Here is an 18,832-nt window from a genome sequence, read left to right as displayed (position 1 = left end):
TCAGAACTTGCTTAGATTTCTAACCGACTTCCCATTCTCCCTTTCAGAGGTCCTTCCGTTCCTTTAGCAACGATGACCGCCACGTCATGGCGAAGCACTCCACCATCTACCCCTCCTCTCAGGAGCTAGAGGCAGTCCAGACGCTGGTGTCGACTGTGGAGTGCGCCCTCAAACATGTCTCTGACTGGCTGGATCAGAGCAGCGGCGATCTCCACAACCAGTTCGAGAGTCAACCGGCAGACAGCACAGAGGACGACCCTGGCGACGAGCCCGGCGCCGAGACTGGGGACTCCAGCGAGTGCTACAGGTAGGCAGAAGCGATCCTTTGCGTATCCTAAGGTGACGACCTGGAAAACACGCATGTGATTACAGTTAAACACCGCAAGAGGAGGAGAAGAAGAAGAAGAGTTCACAGTTGTTTATTTCTGTTTAAAATCAGGGATTCCAGCAGTGGTGGCGTGCTGTGTGGAGTGATGAGGATCGGCCTGGTGGCGAAAGGACTCCTGATCAAAGGCGACATGGACCTGGAGCTGGTGCTGATGTGCAGAGACAAACCCACGCAGACACTGCTGGACACTGTCTGTCTCAATCTACCCACACAGATCGAGGTGAGAGATGCATACAATACGCTCACGTGGGCATTCATGCAGGCGCGTACCGTTTCCGCACACAAACATTTCACATCTCAGCCTTCCGTTCCGTTAAAGCCCCGGTGATGTCACAGTCTTCTAAATTTAATCCAAGAGAGCACCGTTTTTAGTGCTGCCGTCTCTCCGAAGTCTGATTAAATGCGTTGACTCTCGCTGTGTGAGCCGTGAGCGCGGTGAGAAGCGCTGGTAGCGTAAGCAGGCAAGCCGCGGCAATATCGTCAAGTAAGACGTTGACAGGTGCTTTCGTATGTATGACTCACGTGTGATTAATACTCCGGTTGTCACGTATGTGTCACCTTTCATCATTAACAAGTCATGGCGCAGGCAGAGGCGCCTGACATCCATGCATCACACGATACATAACACACAGTCAGTGGCGGTACGCACTATGCAGGCTTAAATGTGTGTGTTTTTTTGTTTTTTTTTAAATGACCCTTGTACTTGTGTTTTATAATCTAGGAATTAAACTTTCAACTTTTCCAGTTCCTGTTTAGCCCCCAGGGATTATACTCTTCTTACACTAAATCCTTTAATTAATTTGTTTTTAGCTGTAACTACAAATGCATTTGAAAAAAGGAAAAAAAATGCTCTTTGAATCTTTTTTTGTCCCTGTACATCTACTCTTCTCACGGTTTGTGAAAGGGAGCTAGAGAAGCGGTGTGTATTTCCTGTGGGTGTGCGCGTGTGGGCAGGGTGGTCATCTTACGTCGCAGTCCAGTGACCAGAGATTTTGATTTTCTCATCAAAGCCAAATGGGACGTAGATGGGGCCCTCCGCAACTGGCTGCTCGCTTAAACAGGGTCTGAATCACTTTTGGTCACTTAGGAGGACATAACACTTACTTTAATAACCGGGAGTAACTGAAAGCATGCGTAACTGCAGCACTTTTTTTTTAACCAGAACTAGAGCCTTTACATTAAACAGTATAATGTGTAACAGCATAATGTACAACAGAAAGCACATGCACTTGCAAGCAATCAACCGAATGCTTCCTCAGGGCCATGGTTTATGTTTTGTTTTAATTTGCATCCACTTATCCAGTATTCATGGCTTCATATGTTTTTTGTTTTTTTTTTATATGTTAAAGTTAAAGTGTGTTCCAATGTTAATTTGTACATGTATGTACTGTGTATGCAGAATGATTAACAGTGCGTATACAAGCAGACAGTCTCACTAATGGATAGACGGACAGACAGATAGTGGTAGACACATAAACGCATGATCATTACTGTGTCGGTTAAATTCGTAATAGCCGGCTTTCAACTGATCTTTTCTCCCTTTGTCTTCAACAGATACATTTATCTGAAAAAGAAAAAAAAAAAGAATTGAAAGCCTTAATTTTCTTTCCTTTGTCTGCACTGATATCTATTAAAGGTCTGAGCTTTCTGTACAGCTGTACAGAGCCTAGCATGGCCCTGTGTAGACATAACAGGATTTAAAGTACCTAAAAGGCTTATCTGATTATCTTTTATATCACGCACATTTTTGGCTTAGTATTTTTTTCGTGCCATGCTCGATGCCGGTAGATTTCCCTCATGTATTTATCTCCTTCATCTGCACCGAGTCACGCTGCGACCTCGGCCTCTGACCATCCAGTTATGTCTGTTGGCACATGACAGAAGCTGACGGAAGAGAAATACGAGGTCACGAGCTCCCCGCCCGAGGCGGCCATCTTGGTACAAACAACAACACAGCCTAAACTCACACTGAAGATCACCCTCACCTCACCGGCCATGAGGGAAGACGAGGACGAGGAGGAAGAAGTGGCGGAGGAAGCGGAGGAGGCGGAGGAGGAGGGGGAGGAGGAGGAGCTGGAGGAGCTGGAGAACGGGGAGGAAGCGGGGGAGGTGGGGGAGGAAGTGGAGGAAGAACAAGAGGAGCAGGAAACAGAGAACGGCCCAGGTAGGAACGTTGATTTTTGATTTCTCTGGCCGCACCCTAGTACAGACACAACCAGTTCAATCTCACAATGAAATTGAATGTTATTACAGAGCACAACAGTTACTTTTTCTCACCGTTAAATGATGGTGACACAGACAGGCAGTGCTACCTGTGAGACGAGTCAAACTTGACTCAAAACTACCTTTATAAAGTGCTTACAGCTGCTAAAGATGACAAAGCACTTGCACAAAGAAAATACTGCGGACCCAATCAGAAATATAACATGTGTCAAGGCAAATCAAAGCAAGGATGCATTAACAATGTTCTAACCCTCAGAGAGAGGCTGTTCCATAATCAAGGAGCCAGGAAAAAATGCTTAGTCTCCACAAGTGTTGAATTTTGAGTAGGGTAACTAGAGAAACTCCTGAGAGGCCCAGTGGACCAATAAGGGATCTTGCTGGTGTGTGTTGGAAGCAAACCTCTTGGCGATTTTAAAGTAGCCAGTGAAACAAAGCCAAAACCGAGTTGGTGTGAGAGCTACAGACTTATTAGTAAATATGCTGCGAATTTGGACTAATTTTAACCGTGATGTGTCTCTAGGATTAAATTTATATAGAGATTTGGCAAATGAACCTGTCGCGAGGAAAATCCAAATGCTCCAGGCAGCCCATAACATCCCAGCGTTTCTAAAAACACAATTGGTCAATTATGTTACTAAAAACATGCAGGACGAAGGCTGCTCTCTGTCAGTTTAGTGTCAGCACAGCTCTCCAGTGTGCCGAGCGTGTGTGTGTGTTCCCGGTCAGTTAATATTAGCCGGTGGCACAGTTTGAAACTCCCAACTCTGTCGGTGAAAAAAAAAAAAAATAGTGAGGTCCGGGATGCTTTGTGGAGGATGTGAATGCAATCAATTTTTCAGCCGTGAAGTCGCAAGGCTGCAGCAGGATGTCACCGAGCCAGGAGGAGTGGGATCAGCAGACCACCAGCCTCTACGTTAATAAAGGCAGGAGATGCGCACCAGATATACCTGTGTAAAAGCAATGAATAAATTAACATAAATGGATGCCACTCAGGCTCAATCTAGTCAAAAGAGCAAATTGGTAAAGAATGAGCGCCGGAGCCCCAAACGCAGAGGAGCCGTCTGAGGCTCGGTCTGCTAACAGTCTATCCCCTGATCCCCTGTTTGCCTGGATAGCAGGAACTGGTTATAATTAGTTGTGGGAGGTGGGATGGGGAAGCAAGGCCAACAGGCCGGCGAAATCAATAACCGAGCAGTAGCAAGCTGCCCATCCATCCTGTGGCTCCCGTCCAACTAGACACTCAGGTCTCAGAGAGCGATGAGAGATAGCACGGAGGTTCGCCGTACATCATTCCACATGCCTCAGCAAGACGGGGATTGGGGGGGGCGCTCATATTTTCTCTCTGACCCAGCAGGAACGGCACACACAAACACACACATGTCCACTCCATCGCACATCCGCAAGCACGCACAGCCGTATTTTGTGCCTGACGTATGAACATGCCTGTCAGTCTGGGGATCTAATTGCTCAGATTTGTGGGGGTCGTATTTTAAAAGGCACCGTCTAATACTTTTTCACATTAACACGTACATCGGCGGGCACAAATGCCAGCGCCGCCGTCCGATGTCACTGCCTCCTCTTTAGCTCCGTTAAGTCTGCGGCTGCCTTTTGCTCGTCGGAGCGTTGTTAGCAGCGTGGCCCTGTTAAACTATTGCTAAAAGACACACACACACGCAGTGACAACATGAAACACGTGGACGTTAGGAATCAAAAAGCCATCTGTGTTTGCATGTGTGCAGTATTTGAATGCTGTTAGCCGGGTCAATAATGCCTTGTGATTTCATGTCGGGTTATCAATATATTGATTTAAATTGATATTTTTTTTCATGTCGCCTTTTAAGTTGCGGCGACTGTGTTTGAGCTGGAGTCTAATATTTGAAACGATACAGGTCGCGCACGTGTTCGTATTGCACGCATGCGTGCTCTTCATGCGCCGATGCAGCTCACTAGCTTTGTGCGGTCACAGAGGCAGGGAGTGTCCTTTGACTGTAAATCAGGGGAGGCCCGGCAGCAAAGCGGACTTTACTTTTCTTCTTTTTAAACGAGAGCAAGGGACGAGGCGGCAGACGTGCTGAGTGAGGGAGCGTCCATCTAAGTGTTTGAGAGAGCAGTGGGAGGACAAGCGAGAAGAGAAAGACTGTAATGATCCGCTAGCAGTTAAGCGGTCCCAGACGCAGCTGGGATCTCTCCGACAGACATCAGGATACATCATTATACGTCGCACAGAAACAGACGGGCACACCCCTCCACGCTATATAGACAGACAGAAGAGCTGCATGTCACTGCAAGTGAACTGGAGGTCCTGCTCCAAATTACAGATTTCAAGTTAACACCTCATGAGGGAAGGTTTTCCTTCTTTACGGGAGAGTGATGAGGAAAATATTTACCTTGTTGTGTTTTCATAGACCCCCCAAAGGACTGTTTAGTGTGGTTTATTTTACCTCCTGTAGCTCCCGCACATAATAAACCCTCTTTGCAAACCCCATGTAACAGCACTCATTCATACACACCTGCGTTTGATTCTGCTTGCCTCGCACATTGTACACTTTTTTTGCTTATTCTCAAGTAGCAGAGCGACTCGTAGCGTAGCGACTCAACCAGCCGGGTGCGTTGGGCTGCATGAATCAAACGCTCGCATACGAAAGTGTAAGAATGCTCCTTCTTTACCGGCCACAATGCTCTGACTAAACCCCGCCTTGATCCCTCCCGTTTTGTTTTCAGTCAAACTACCTTAGATTTATTTCTTTATTTTCTTTATTTTCTTTTTAGTTGTACTTTGGGAGCGCTTGATTCTGTGTTTGCCTAGACAGGTTGTTAAATTGCTTTCTCCGCACCATTTCTCTGTGAGCCTGTGAAATCAAGTGCACCTTAAGTAATCAAGAAGAAAAGCAAAAAAAAAAAAAAAAAGTCCTATTTTGACTCCCGCCTGGCGCAGACCGGATCAAAATAAATAGAATCCTCTTCAAATACGTAAAGGAGAGATTGATTTACCTTTCTGGGCACAAGGAAATGACTGGATGTGCCCCGACAGAGCCCACTCACAGTAAATCAAACACTCCTTGGGTATTTGTGTGGTGTATGTCTGTGGGGGGGCTCTCCATCCCACAAAGTTGCCTCTCCCGTTGAGACCCCGGTTGCTCTCCCTTTTCACTGATTTGTCAGTAACTCCTAAAGTACTGTTAAATAGCGTGTGTTATTTTCAACACGCCTGTGAGTCGTTGAATCCATGACAACGCGATGAAAGTGACACGCTGTTTAAGAAGCCACGATCAGGATTCATCGCAGATCTGTGAACTGCGGAGAGCCGTCTCCACGCGGAGAGAGGAACTTTATGGCATGAAAAGCATCCTTGTATGTACCAAAAATATCCATGCCTGTACGTGTGTGTGTGTGTGTGTGTGTGTGTATGTTTTCACGCCCGCCTTCGAGCGTGTCCACATGCATCCACGCGCACACAACACTCAGACACACACAGTCGGATGTGACGCGTGTGTGTGTGTTTTACGTTCTCTATATTGGGTTGTCATTGTTTTGTGGCAGTGTTGGGTGCTGCTGCGCAGAGAGTGGAGGCTGAGGAGGAGGAGGAGGAGGAGGAGGAGGAGGAGGAGGGGGAGGTGCTGGATAGACACAGATGTCTGTTGGCCCTGGCAGCGCTGCGACACGCCAAGTGGTTCCAGGTCGGCACCCACTCACTTCCTGTCTTCGTGCCCTATGCTTCTTGTAGCCTGACGATCCACCCTGCAGGGACACTCACTGTCGTCTAACACAGTGGTGCTTAAATCACTTTAGACTTGTCAAACCCAGAAATTCAAATTGATACATTTCCACAAACATAAATTAGAATGTATATCTGATAATTAACTCAACACGTAATCCTATACTGTAAATTACAAATCATACTTTTAGCTACACGTGCTCTTGAGCGATCCGCTGTGTGTGAACTGTGAGTGTTAGAGGCATCACAAGGCTGCAAAAGCAATGGTTGACACTTGTTTTTCTTTTTGGCTATTATGTGAACCTGCCTGCTCTGTACAGTATGTCAATGCTTTCCCTTGATTCTCCTCCCATACCCTTCCCCATCCATCTCCCGACTCACTTACCTTACAGACAGAGAGGAATCTAATTCATACAAAATAAATAAATAAATGCAGATTTTTAGTGAACTAAATACAATGTTTAGACTTGTAAACGTATCGCAGACTGTTGCCTGTGTGTGGGGAGCCCATGCAGAGTTTTAGAATCACTTTATCATGACTTGTGGCTTTGTGGTGTAAAGTAGGCCGTTATCTGTTTGTATCTGCTCAAATACCACTCCCCTTGTGCTCAATTTGTTTCCTTCCTTCTTCTCTCTGTTTAATCTTCCCACTCGCCTCCCTCCGTCTCTCCCTCTTCACCCCTCTCCATCCGTCTCTCAGGCTCGAGTGAACGGACTCAAGTCCTGCGTTATCGTTCTCAGGATACTAAGAGACATGTGCAATAGACACTCAGTCTGGGAGCCCCTCAAGGGATGGGTGAGTCTTTAGCTAAGTCGCCTGTGTTTGTCTTAATCCTTTCAAATGAATGGGAAGTGTTGAGACTTTTTTTAATTTAGGACAAAAAACATTGTTTGTTTTTGAATATCTGTCAGTCTGTACTCAATACTGTTGATTTGGAAACACGTGTAGCTACTGGTGTCCGCAAAGAAACAACTTTTTTTTTTTTTTTTTTAAATCGGGAAATAATTGCCCTTTTCACGATCATTCGTTGAGCAACTGCGGTCCGATTTCATTCTTCACGCGGCACGAGTCTGTGAGCAGCAGAGAGCAGTGAAAGCGGCTTGTTAACTCACCGAGGTGTGCAGCTTGTCGCCTGCAGCTCTTCATCTAACAACTCACTGTGGCTGCTCTTGTCTTCCTTGCTCCATTACTCCCTGAAACATTTCAAAGTGACCTGCTGGTAAAAATGACAAAAGAAGTCTTGCTGCAGCGCTAAGCTCACCGATAAAGACGTCTTAGCAGTACATTTTACAATGATGCAATTAAATGTAATGCTGACAGAGTTTGAACCCCTCGGCTATCGTCTGATGACAGTTCAGAATTTTGCATTTTTATCCAGATATCTGATTATGCCGGTATCATCTTAATACAGCCCTTTTCCTACAAATGCTGCCCCAGACTCCCAGTTCATAATAATGCAAATATATAAATATTATAATAATTGAATTCATAAGCCAGGCTCCGATACTATTATTAGCATTACATTAGCATGAATTTCACTTAAGTAAGACTATGTAAAAAGGGTAAATATTCAGTTTCTTTATTGTTACATGCTCATCTGTGTTTACTGTGTCTCTCAGCCGTTAGAGCTCATCTGTGAGAAGGCCATCGCCACCTGCAACAGACCTCTCGGGGCAGGAGAAGCGCTGCGTCGAGTAATGGAGTGTCTGGCCTCAGGCATACTGCTACCAGGTATGCTGGCACGACTTCTGCATGAACATAGTCCGAGTCAACAATTGCCGCGCGTGTTTACGTGCAAATTCTTGGCATCCCCGGTGAGCAGAGCTGTGGCACATGCTCCGCCTGCTCAGATGAGCAGATTCATCACGGCTCTGCTTTGCACATTTTTGAACTGCTTCTGTAAGAGAGGTCGCAGCATTATCGGTGACCCAGCAGAGCGCAGCTGTCTGAGGCTCGTCGTCATTAAGAGAGCATCTTAATGAGCATGTGCATCCTTGGGGAAAACATCTTGGCATAAAGCAGATTTTCATTTTACTAATATTTGGGGCTGTCAAAAAGAAACACAGATTAATCCATCATCATGATTAATCTGATTAATCTAATTTATCTAATGTAATAATCTAATTAATCTAAAAAAAAAATTGACGCAATTAGCCCAGAATGACTCTGAACGTCTATGGCAACTCATTTCGGGCAGTTTGTTCAAGTAGAGTTACCGTCGCTCCCTACGTGCTGTTTCAAAAGGGAGTAAATCCCCATAGACCCCCATGTTAAAAAGCCCAACTTTACAGCAATATTAAACATGTTTACGGCCTGGTACAAAAAATGTTGTTTTTTTTTTTTTTAATCTCAATAGTTTATTTAACTATTCATGACAGCTATACATGGTGGTGAATTGTTTTTCTAACTCATTCACCAGCAATCCGTTAAAGCATGCGGTATTTGAATTACCGTAACTCACAGTGGTTTGCGCTATTGACAATATTCAAAGTGTGGCTGGGAAGTTGTGCTTTCAACTGGAACACCTTTGTGACAAATTCCTCTAAACAACTCTCTCTTCCTTGGGCTTCCCAGTCTCTCCAGCCTGCAGCAGTGCGCCATCATTAGCGTAATGGCAGATTTTGTTACCTAAAAAGCGCAGCTTCCCAGTGTTCAGCCACAAATTGAATGTTGTCCATCAGCGAGTTACGGTAATTCAAATACGGCAAGCTTTTTTTATGTGCAGGTGGATGTTGAGATCTCAAAGGGTTAATACTTAATTTTGATAAATACAAACACAAATGTTGTATTGTATGGAAAAGCCAGCCATGTCCTCCCAGACTTGAGCTTAAGGACTGAGTAGATTTAAATAGCACAGTTCAGCAAAATGCAAATAAAAACGGCTCATGATTAATTCACAGGGAGAAATGTATGCTACGCCGTCAGGAGAATATTTATTCACCTACAGTATTCAAATTTAATACAAATGAGGTGCAATTACATGTTGAAGATTAGATTTATCTCGGTAAGGATTTCCCCCATGTCGCTGCTGTCAAGACAGCGAAACCCAATTAAGTGGTGCCGCAGTGTCAGGACTTAAGGTGACAACAAGTGACTTCTTTTTTTGTTCTGTTGCTTTCCCCAGGTGGTCCAGGTTTACACGACCCATGTGAGAAAGAGCCAACGAACACGCTAGCCGACATGACCGACCAGCAGGCTGAGGCCATTACCTACAGCGCACAGGTACACACACGCACAGTGTAGCTTGAAGACAGTGTTGTTATCCGCCCTACTTACCCTGATCTGTCAGTGTGGAGGAGTTAGTAAGCAACAGGCCTATTACCAGACAGGAAGACCTCAGCACCACCCCAAGCATCTGCATACGCACACACGCACGCACGACTGTCTTCAGGATGAGCCGTGTGGTGCTGCATTTAAATGATTGGTGTGGGAAACTGTTGCCGTTGCGAGCCATAAATCCATCCCTGACACCCTGAGGACAGTATGTGTGTGCATACGCTGTCACGTCCTTCTTCACACACGCACACTCATACACACACACACACACACTTGACTGAGCAGGGCAGAGTCGGAGCCGCACGGCTTAGTGAATCCTGCCGTCCATTTCCTTTGAAGGCAGCCTGAACGAGGCTGGAATGTCAATGGGGATAATTGTATTGGAGCAGATACAAGAGCAGATAGGAGAGACGGAGCTGTTCTGTCAATGAGCTACACCGGCCGTCATGAATATCTGAGACACTCTACCTCCCTAATGGATTTATATTAGCGGAGCCACTGTGGGCCATTTGGTTATCTGTTTGCCTATGCAGATTAAGACTGATAAGTCAAAGTAAATATAAATCTTCATATCTACTGATTAAAGTTACATTGGAAATGAAACACAGAAGTTGTTTTGTGTACTTTTATTGCCTTGTGTATTTATTTACCTGCACAGTAAATGTACAAGTTTGCCACGTGCTTCTGCCTCTGGATGGGGTTTTCTCACATTTGCAAAGACGGCTGTCACGCATGGATGTTTTAGTTTAAAGCCGCATCCCTGTCCTGCTCTAGTGCTGCAGCTTCACCTCTAATTTAATAAAAACTCTATCCATTATCCAGCGCTACTTATCCTAGAGGGTCGCAGGTGGCTAAAACTGGCCAAGAGGCATAAAACGCTACATACGCTAACATAATCTGTCTCAGATATATGGATTAAACAGCACAGAACTGATTTGAAGTAACTCATGACAGTTTAAGCATGAATGAAATGGCTTCATTTCTCACTGTGTGTTTATTACGAGAATTAAACGTTAAAGCATGGGTCTTCAACGTTCTTCAGGCTAGAGATCCCCAAACTGATGGAGAGATTAATTAGGGACCCCCAACCTACTATATGTGTTCTATATTAAATGTACATCATTATTATCATTTTGCATTCAATATTAAGCCATTCAGATAAAACAGGTTCAAATTTCAAACATGTGCAACAATACAGTGGCCGCACAGCTGCCATAACCTTTACCTTTAAACGTAGATAAATGAGGTAGGAACAGTGGATCACCAAAATATTTTGGCTGAATAGAGTCAGCATGTAATATGCAGCCTCTTGATTGGCTCAGCAGCAAAAGGGGCGGGGCCTACTGTGTATAGGAGGCTTAGATTGACAGGTCGAGTCTGGCGCTTTGTGTGAAACGGTGCGCTGTTGAGACAGCTCCTGTGTCGCTGAATAAATGAAGTGCAGACTGAAAGATGACCTCAATTTATCCCTTCACTAAAATATGATGGATTAAAATTTGTTGGGGAAAACTGGGAAAAAAAAAAAAAAATATGAAAAATGTCTAATCACCCAAAGATTTTGGCGACCCCCTTGCACTACCCTTGCCGACCCCCTAGGGGTTGCAGACCCCCTGTTGAAAACCTATGCGTTAAAGGATAATATTTACTCTTTATTAAGGATAAAGGCTTATTACACCAATTTTACACACATAATTGAGTGTACTTGTCTTAAAGGCGCTCTTCACTTGTAAAAATACATTAAAATTGAAAAGAGTAGTAATTTATATTACTGTTGCTGTTGCTGTGGAATGCTAAACCTCTTTGATATTTAGTAGTAATCAAAGGATATGTTTTAATATCAGATCTGTCTTTGATTCATATGCTTGACTTTCTTTTTCCCTCTGAATTCAACAGCATGCTCTCAGGCTCATGGCGTTCGGACAGATCTACAAGGTGTTAGAGATGGAGCCCCTCCCCTCAAACAAAGCGTCGCAGAAGTATCCGTGGTCCGACAAAGACGGTGCGTCTTACCTTCATGTCCTCTGATCCCTTGTCTTAGCCGGTGTCTGTCTGTCTTCCGCGCGTCTTTCATTTCAGTCTGTGTCTCCGTGTATCTGATTATCTCTTTTCAGGCTGTAGACATTCATTTTTCACTTCGCTAATCTGTCTGGCGTCATCCCTGTTGGTATCTCTGCCCCTTTTTCTCACATCGACACTACAACATGCCTGGGTTCAGTTACACTTTCTGGGTCGGATAAGAGCTTGTCAAATCGTTTCACACTTGACATGACCTTTCTCTGTGTATTAGGTGTTTTTTTTTCTTCTTCCTGCACACCACCACTGGCAGCTTCGTCAATAAGGCCGGCGTATTACGCAACAGAAAAGAACCTTTAAAAAAACGAGACAAGTTTATTGTATTTTCTTTTCTCAGCATTAGTATCGCTGTCTTTAACGTCGTACAGAGGACACGAAGGTGAAATAATTCTTTATGTAGGAATGTTTCCGCTTTTGCTTACTTACGAGAGAGGCTTAAGGAAATCTCATAAGATCTAACGCTGGCACGTTTCCAGAGTGACTTACATCGAAAAATCGACTGAGGCCTTTTGGTAGATCATGATGGCCGCATGGAAAATTGCCAGAGCGTTTACAGATCAAGGTGCACGTAGGGAAGAAGCTTATATGTTCCCCTTTGAAGACTGACTGCCCGCCTGTCACTTCCGTTTATTTTAACTCAGAGTTCATCCACCCTGTGCTGATTCTCGTGTATCGTTTTTCCGCAACATTTCCTCCCTGTGTTTCTGTCATACACAAGCCCCTTTGTGTGCATCAACGTAAACATCTCGTGCACTTATTGATCCATCGCTAAGTCCGCCTCTCTCTCCCCTTCAGGCTTAGGTCTGAAGAGGCCATATGAGGATGGAGGGATGGATGACAAGGACCTCATCAAGAAAATGAAGAGGAATCTGAGGAAAGGTGTGTTTTTCTTTTTGTAGTTTTTATGGTCACTGAGCCCAGTTATGTTGGGCAAATAGACAATCTTTTTCCTGTGCTTTTCTTTGTCTTCTTTTATCCCTTCGCCACTTAGAGGCATATCAGCAGTATTGATTTCTAACATATTCGTAGGCCACCCAGCCATCCCAGCTCTGAAGATGAACCGCTAATGGATGCATTTTTAGATAGTGAAAAACAAGAAAAAGAGCTATTTAAGCAGACACAACATTGAAGGCAGCTATTCTAATTATGAAAACGACTGTTTGGTGTGCTGAAAATCAGTAGAAACTATGTTTTATTCTCTACAGTATGTCCGGTACATCCTACGAAACATGGTTAAATCTAACCCTAATTTGCTCTCTTTTTCGTTATCTCTCTGTGTTTTGCCCTAGTCCTGGATAGTAAAGCCATAGACTCCAATCAGCCAATGAACGCCCTGATGCGGTTGAACCAGATCCGACCGGGGCTGCAGTACCGCCTGCTGTCCCAGTCGGGGCCGGTTCACGCTCCGGTCTTCACCATGTCCGTCGACCTGGACGGAACCATTTACGAAGCGTCTGGATCCTCCAAGAAGACCGCCAAGCTCCACGTCGCCGTCAAGGTAAGACAAGGGAAGGGTGCCCTGTGTACGTGCAACTAACTTAAGAGTAATACATCATTTCAGACCTAACCTGATTTCATCTGTGTGTGCCTGTTGGTGTGTGTTTGTGTGTTGTGTGTCTGTGTGAGAGGAAAGATGGAGGTGGGCAAATCCGTGTAATCCCAAAGTGGTTGTGAACAAAGAGGCTCTCCAGAGCACAGAGCTGGGATAATCCACTATCCGCTCCATTCCCATAAAAGGCTCTTTCTCCCTATCGCTCCCTCTTTCCTATTCTCCTTCTCTTCACTTTCTTTCCTTCACCTTTTGATCTTTCTCTCCCTCAGTCTCCCTCCGTCGCCTGTTCTCTCTCACAAACACTCTCACTGTAGTGGCTGGTTCAGCAGCTGCAACACAATCACCTATTTGGGTCAAAGACTTGTCGCTCTCCCTTTGTCCTCTTCCTGGATATTGTTCTAAAGCACTCTGCTGTCAAGGACTTACAGTAGTGTCATGCGACTCCCTGCTGCTTTTCTATTGTGATACTTTTATTGAAACATTGTGTGAATTAAATAAGACTTTGCCGCATGCAGTGTTTGTTACCGCTTCTTAAAGAGATTTCAAGTCATTAACATGCTACTTGACTCTTATTACCTGGGTAGCTTTCTGCCTCAAAACAAAGCTGTCTCACTGAAAAAACAGGGCTCTTCAGCATTTTTCAGGCCAAGGACTCCAAACTGATGGGAGAGATTAAGTAGGGACCCCCTACCTTCTATATGTGTTCCATATTAAACTCGACCTAGTGCTATTTATAAGTATACATTATTATTATCACTTTCCATTAAAATATTAGATAAACATACCTGACATAACTGACATAAACATACAGATATCTGAAGATGTTGATGTCTTCTGCCTCCATTAATCCTTTACTAAAATATATTGGATTCATGTTAATATGTATTTAAAGAAAGTTCAATTTGTGGGGGTAAATTAAAAAAAAAATCTGTATAAAAATGTCTAATCAACCAAAGATTTTGCGATCCCCCCCTGCAGTACCTCCGCAGAACCCCTGGGGGTCATTAATGTATTTGTTTATATGAAATGATTTTCATATCACAAAATGTATCTGGCGTTATCTGGTTAGCTAGCTAGAATGTCGCACTGCTGCGTAGTAAACAATAAGTATACAATAATGATGTACAAAGGCATTATATTACTATATGTACAAATTTCCTAATGTTAGCATGTGACTGCTGAACCGTGAAGCATCCTCACTTTTTGTCGTCTTCCCTCTCAAGGTTCTCCAGGCAATGGGCTACCCGACAGGTTTCGACTCAGACCTGGATCCCATGAGTTCAGACGAGAAGTCGGACGGCGAGGGGAAGAGCGAAACGTCCTCGCACACAAGCAATAACCCGACACACTCCTCAGACAGTTCCAACACGCTGGAGGTGGGGACTCAGAAAAACGTCACCGAACAAATACATACGTTCGGATCAAATGGTTTTAAGTTTGAAAAGCTTTGATTGCGCATTAAGCTTCTGAAGCGTAAGTCAGTGCGATTTAAGACCATGAAATGTGAGCAAGCTCAGTTAAGTCTTGATCGATGTCATGCTTGATTAATCCTATTTCAGGCCTCTGGCGGTTCTTTTTTTTTTTTTTTTTTTTTTTTTTTTTTGCATGTTCCAGGTTTACTATCCACTGTGTGTTATCTAATGAAGCAATGATTGTGCTTTAAGATGAAACAACTTTCGTAACTTTTCACGCCCCAGGTGCGAACTCAGGGTCCCATACTGACGGCGAGCGGAAAGAATCCCGTCATGGAGCTAAACGAGAAGAGACGAGGCCTCAAATACGAGCTCATCTCTGAAAGCGGAGGCAGCCACGACAAACGCTTTGTCATGGAGGTGAGAGCTGCACGTCTGCGGGCAAACACACACACACACGCATGCACACGCACAAACATGTGTCTGGGATCATAGGAGCGATGACATATGAGCAAAATAATGAAGAAAAGTGTTTTAATTTCACATGTCCATTTGACCATACACTTTAACCAGGGGGAGACACATTCAGTGTCTCAGATGTAGACTTAGAAACAGGCTGGTCACCTGGTAGAGTCAATTAGTCAGCCTGGTTCCTGAGGCAGGGCTGCTCTCTGTGGAGTGTGCTGTTTCCCGACATGCCTGGCTGCTCCATCGCTCTGCTGATTGATTAGCAGGCCTGCGTGACAGCAGGGCACCACTAAACAAGCTGTCTTGTTCAGCAAGGCTTGCTGGCTGAGTTACTGAGGACTGATAAATACAGAGCAACATTATTTTGACTTTGACAGAATTGAAATTCTAAAAAATGAACAATAATCCGATAAAAAAATATGTTGTGGAGCATCACTAGATGCCTAAAATCAAGAGCCTTCCTTTTGGCTAACTGTCGTCATAAAACACCTTTTAATCTATATTTAACGTTTTGTTTGTGTTCACATGTCAGGTGGAGGTTGATGGGCAGAAGTTTCGTGGGGCAGGCCCCAACAAAAAGGTAGCAAAGGCCAGCGCCGCTCTAGCAGCTCTGGAAAAGCTCTTCTCTGGTCCCAACGCAGCTGCAAACAAGAAGAAGAAGATATTGCCTCAGGTGAGGGATATGCGCACTTTATAGCGCATACTAAACAAACAGGGCTGAGACCTCAACGGACCATCAAATCACTCTATCGTATTTCATTTTAGAGCCAGATAATGATTGTCGTTTAACCCATTTTCTGACCACCTCTCTAAAGCAGGCGGACAATTTGTCCGCTCTGTTCCACCATCAGTAATCAATAACACTGTGTTTAACAAGTTTTAGCAAGTTTAGCAGATCAATACTTTGCAGTTACCGTCTCCACTCCACCTCCTCTTTAGTCAATAAGGCTGTATGCTAACAGATTTGTGTAAAATGAGGACCGTAATGCTTTAGAACATTGTCTCGGTGTGTTTGATTTCTCCTTGATGTCTCCTGTGCTCCGTATTCATCCATGACACACATCCTTCTGTCCGCGTGTTTTAATTGTCTAATACTGTTCTGTCTGTGCTCAGACTAAAGGAGCCCTGGCTGCAGCAGCAGCAGCCTCAGCAGTAGCAGCTCAGGTAGCCAGAGGAAGAGGAAGAGCAGCCCTCGCCAGGGGAGCCTTCGTCAGTGCAGCTGCACCGGGATATGTCACACCAGGTAGCGAGAGGATAGTTGCCATGTTGTAAATATAAAATCTGCAGTGCATATACATCTTATTTACTTTCTTCTGCGGGTGTGTAGGAGGACATGTTGGCCTCCGAACAGAATTTTCCATGAATTTTAATATTTGACATGGTGATTTGAGCAAAATGGCCTGTTCTTTTATTGCTGGCTTTGGTCTGACATTTTCATCTGCTTTAGGCTCCTCTCGTTTCGCTTTGCTAAATAAACATCCGTGATGTCCCTCCAGTTGTTCTGGAAATACCACATGCTTCCTCACACTCCCTACCGTAACCTTCAGGACAGTAGTGACATTAATGCTGTTAACATGAACATTAATACCGTGTGAGAACACGGTGATAAACAGTGTTAACAGGATATGACAAAACACTGAATGGGACTTTTTCCTCTGTCCTGACCCTCTGTGTGGTTCAGCCACGTCTTTATTTTAGTTGCACAGGAACACACCATCCATTCTGGTCTCTCATTCTGAACCCACAGCTGTCTGCTAGAACCCACGAAGGACAAAACACTCGTCTAAAGTTACTGGAGATGCTGAAAAGCACACGTACAGGATTAAATTGACCTTCTAACCTCTTCCCCCTCAGGCTTTGGGACGCCGTACGGCTACAGCCCCGCTGCTGCAGCAGCTGCTCCCGCGTACGGTACGTGCTTCTCCTCTGTCCATTCCTCAATCAATTCACCCCATTTGTGTCCATCCTCACTTGCTAACCATTAGTGTGTAGGTTTATGTTACACCTCCACGCCTTCTTTTCTCCTTTCTGCTTCAATTTTTCCGCTTTTCTCAAAGTGACTTGATCCTATTATAATCCGTTGAAGGTTTCAGGGATGGCACACAATGACTCTCCATGCACAAAGCTTAAACTCTCAGCTCTGGGTTGGCGCGCTTCAGTCAGATCTGTCTGTGCTTCGGTAATTGTCCGCTAATTGTCCGCTTACCCTTCATTTTTTAATCTGCTTGTTGCCTTTCCACTGTCCCTCATCTCTTACGGTTGAACTACTGTTCTGTCAGTAAGACGCCGCTGTCGGGCCTCCGGCTCTGATCAGTCCTTCGTTTTCACATATCTTGAATGGAAATGAAAGAGCAGAACACTTCACAATAGAACAGCCACCTCAGCCTCAATACACAATTGTTCCTGGACTTATAATAACCTAGTCACGGTGACTGCACTGCGTCGTCCTCATTTCTGTTCAGGGTAGAAGAACACGTTCTAAGTTCCTTGTGTTTAGCCTTTGTTTTTAGGGCAGGGTGGCAGGCCAGCGTTCCCACCGAAGTACTTCTCATGTCGTGTTATTGCTGCTAAGGGGTTTCCATGTTTTCACTCGTCCACACACACAGAAATTAAACACATTTTTAGGAGAAAAACTATGCTAATCTTTGCCCTTTAACAGCAGGATTTGGACCAAAACTCACTCCATAAGTCTCACTGTTACACAGTAATATTTACCTCAACAGACTCAGCCTTGTTTAGTTTGTGTACACGTGTGGCCTCTCTGTCAGCGCTGCAGCTTGGGGTTTGAATGGGTCTTATGTGCCGGGAGGAACTGGTCTGGGGCCCCTGGCCGACATTTAGTAACCCCCTAAGAACCCAGCTGCCCTGAATATGAAGTGCACCTCAGTTTATGTGTTTATAAATGCTGGAACTCGGAATTAGTGTGGAGTGTTTCGTTTCCCTGGCATCCGCACAGATATTTATTTTTCTTACATGTCATTGTGACAGCTATGATTACTGGAACAGGCTACAGTCAGTGAAATACTCACCCACAAATTTCATTAAAGGCGTTCAATGGATTATTTCATAACACTTAACTGAAAATCACATATAGGTGATTAAATGTTCTGTATCCTCTGTGGCCATGGTGACACCTAAATCGTGCTCCCCTTCCCTGTTACTCATCGGTGCATGTCACGTATCCTGGCATGTATAACCAGCCTTGTGCTCTAACCTGAGCTCATACCTCCCACAAATAGGTAGGAAGTTCACCTCATGATATTTAAAAAATTGTAGCTGGTACTAACGTCTGAGGCTGAGTTTCTGGAAATAAATGTTTCTTCATCACAACTTGAGTTTAATACAGGGTAAGACCTTGAAGTATGTGTTATTGTCCCCGTCTTAATTAATCCCAACATTAAACCCACATACAGTAAAACACAAAGGAGCTAAATGCATGTTCTCATGGTGGAAATGTGTTGTTATAATGTGGAGCTGCAGGTGAGGATGCGATTGGAAATGAGGTCTTTCTTTTTCTACACGGGCTTTATCGTAAATGTTAAATCCACTTGCCGACTAACCTAAAAGTCTGTACACAAATCTAATAAAGTATGTGGGTCAGCCACAGAGGGGTTTTAGTTTCAGTGAGAGAGGATAATAAATGCCCATGAAAACTTGTGGAACTAGTCCTTCATACTTTTGATACTTGCTTCCTTCCCGTTTCCTGCTTTTTCACTGTGCTCTG

At 44.4% G+C, this 18,832-nt stretch overlaps 1 protein-coding gene across 5 annotated transcripts in view; it reads left to right on the top strand.

Moving 5' to 3' along the window:
* The window catches only part of LOC124996289 (spermatid perinuclear RNA binding protein), a 77,124-nt gene that overhangs the window by 48,438 nt on the left and 9,854 nt on the right, over positions 1–18,832 (top strand). For all 5 annotated transcript variants that reach the window (XM_047569126.1, XM_047569124.1, XM_047569125.1 and 2 more), the window contains exons 4-18: positions 48–307; positions 440–608; positions 2,270–2,552; positions 6,152–6,288; positions 7,027–7,122; positions 7,947–8,058; positions 9,452–9,549; positions 11,497–11,602; positions 12,472–12,555; positions 12,966–13,174; positions 14,452–14,604; positions 14,926–15,060; positions 15,641–15,781; positions 16,222–16,351; positions 16,963–17,019. In XM_047569126.1, the coding sequence (XP_047425082.1) occupies positions 48–307; positions 440–608; positions 2,270–2,552; positions 6,152–6,288; positions 7,027–7,122; positions 7,947–8,058; positions 9,452–9,549; positions 11,497–11,602; positions 12,472–12,555; positions 12,966–13,174; positions 14,452–14,604; positions 14,926–15,060; positions 15,641–15,781; positions 16,222–16,351; positions 16,963–17,019 (2,170 nt within the window). The remainder of the gene's footprint in view (positions 1–47; positions 308–439; positions 609–2,269; positions 2,553–6,151; positions 6,289–7,026; positions 7,123–7,946; positions 8,059–9,451; positions 9,550–11,496; positions 11,603–12,471; positions 12,556–12,965; positions 13,175–14,451; positions 14,605–14,925; positions 15,061–15,640; positions 15,782–16,221; positions 16,352–16,962; positions 17,020–18,832) is intronic.

The sequence above is a fragment of the Mugil cephalus genome, chromosome 19 (genome assembly GCF_022458985.1).
Source record: "Mugil cephalus isolate CIBA_MC_2020 chromosome 19, CIBA_Mcephalus_1.1, whole genome shotgun sequence".
Classification (NCBI taxonomy): Eukaryota; Metazoa; Chordata; class Actinopteri; order Mugiliformes; family Mugilidae; genus Mugil; species Mugil cephalus.
Note: the sequence above shows the minus strand (reverse complement) of the source record. Positions and strands in the feature narration are given on the sequence as shown.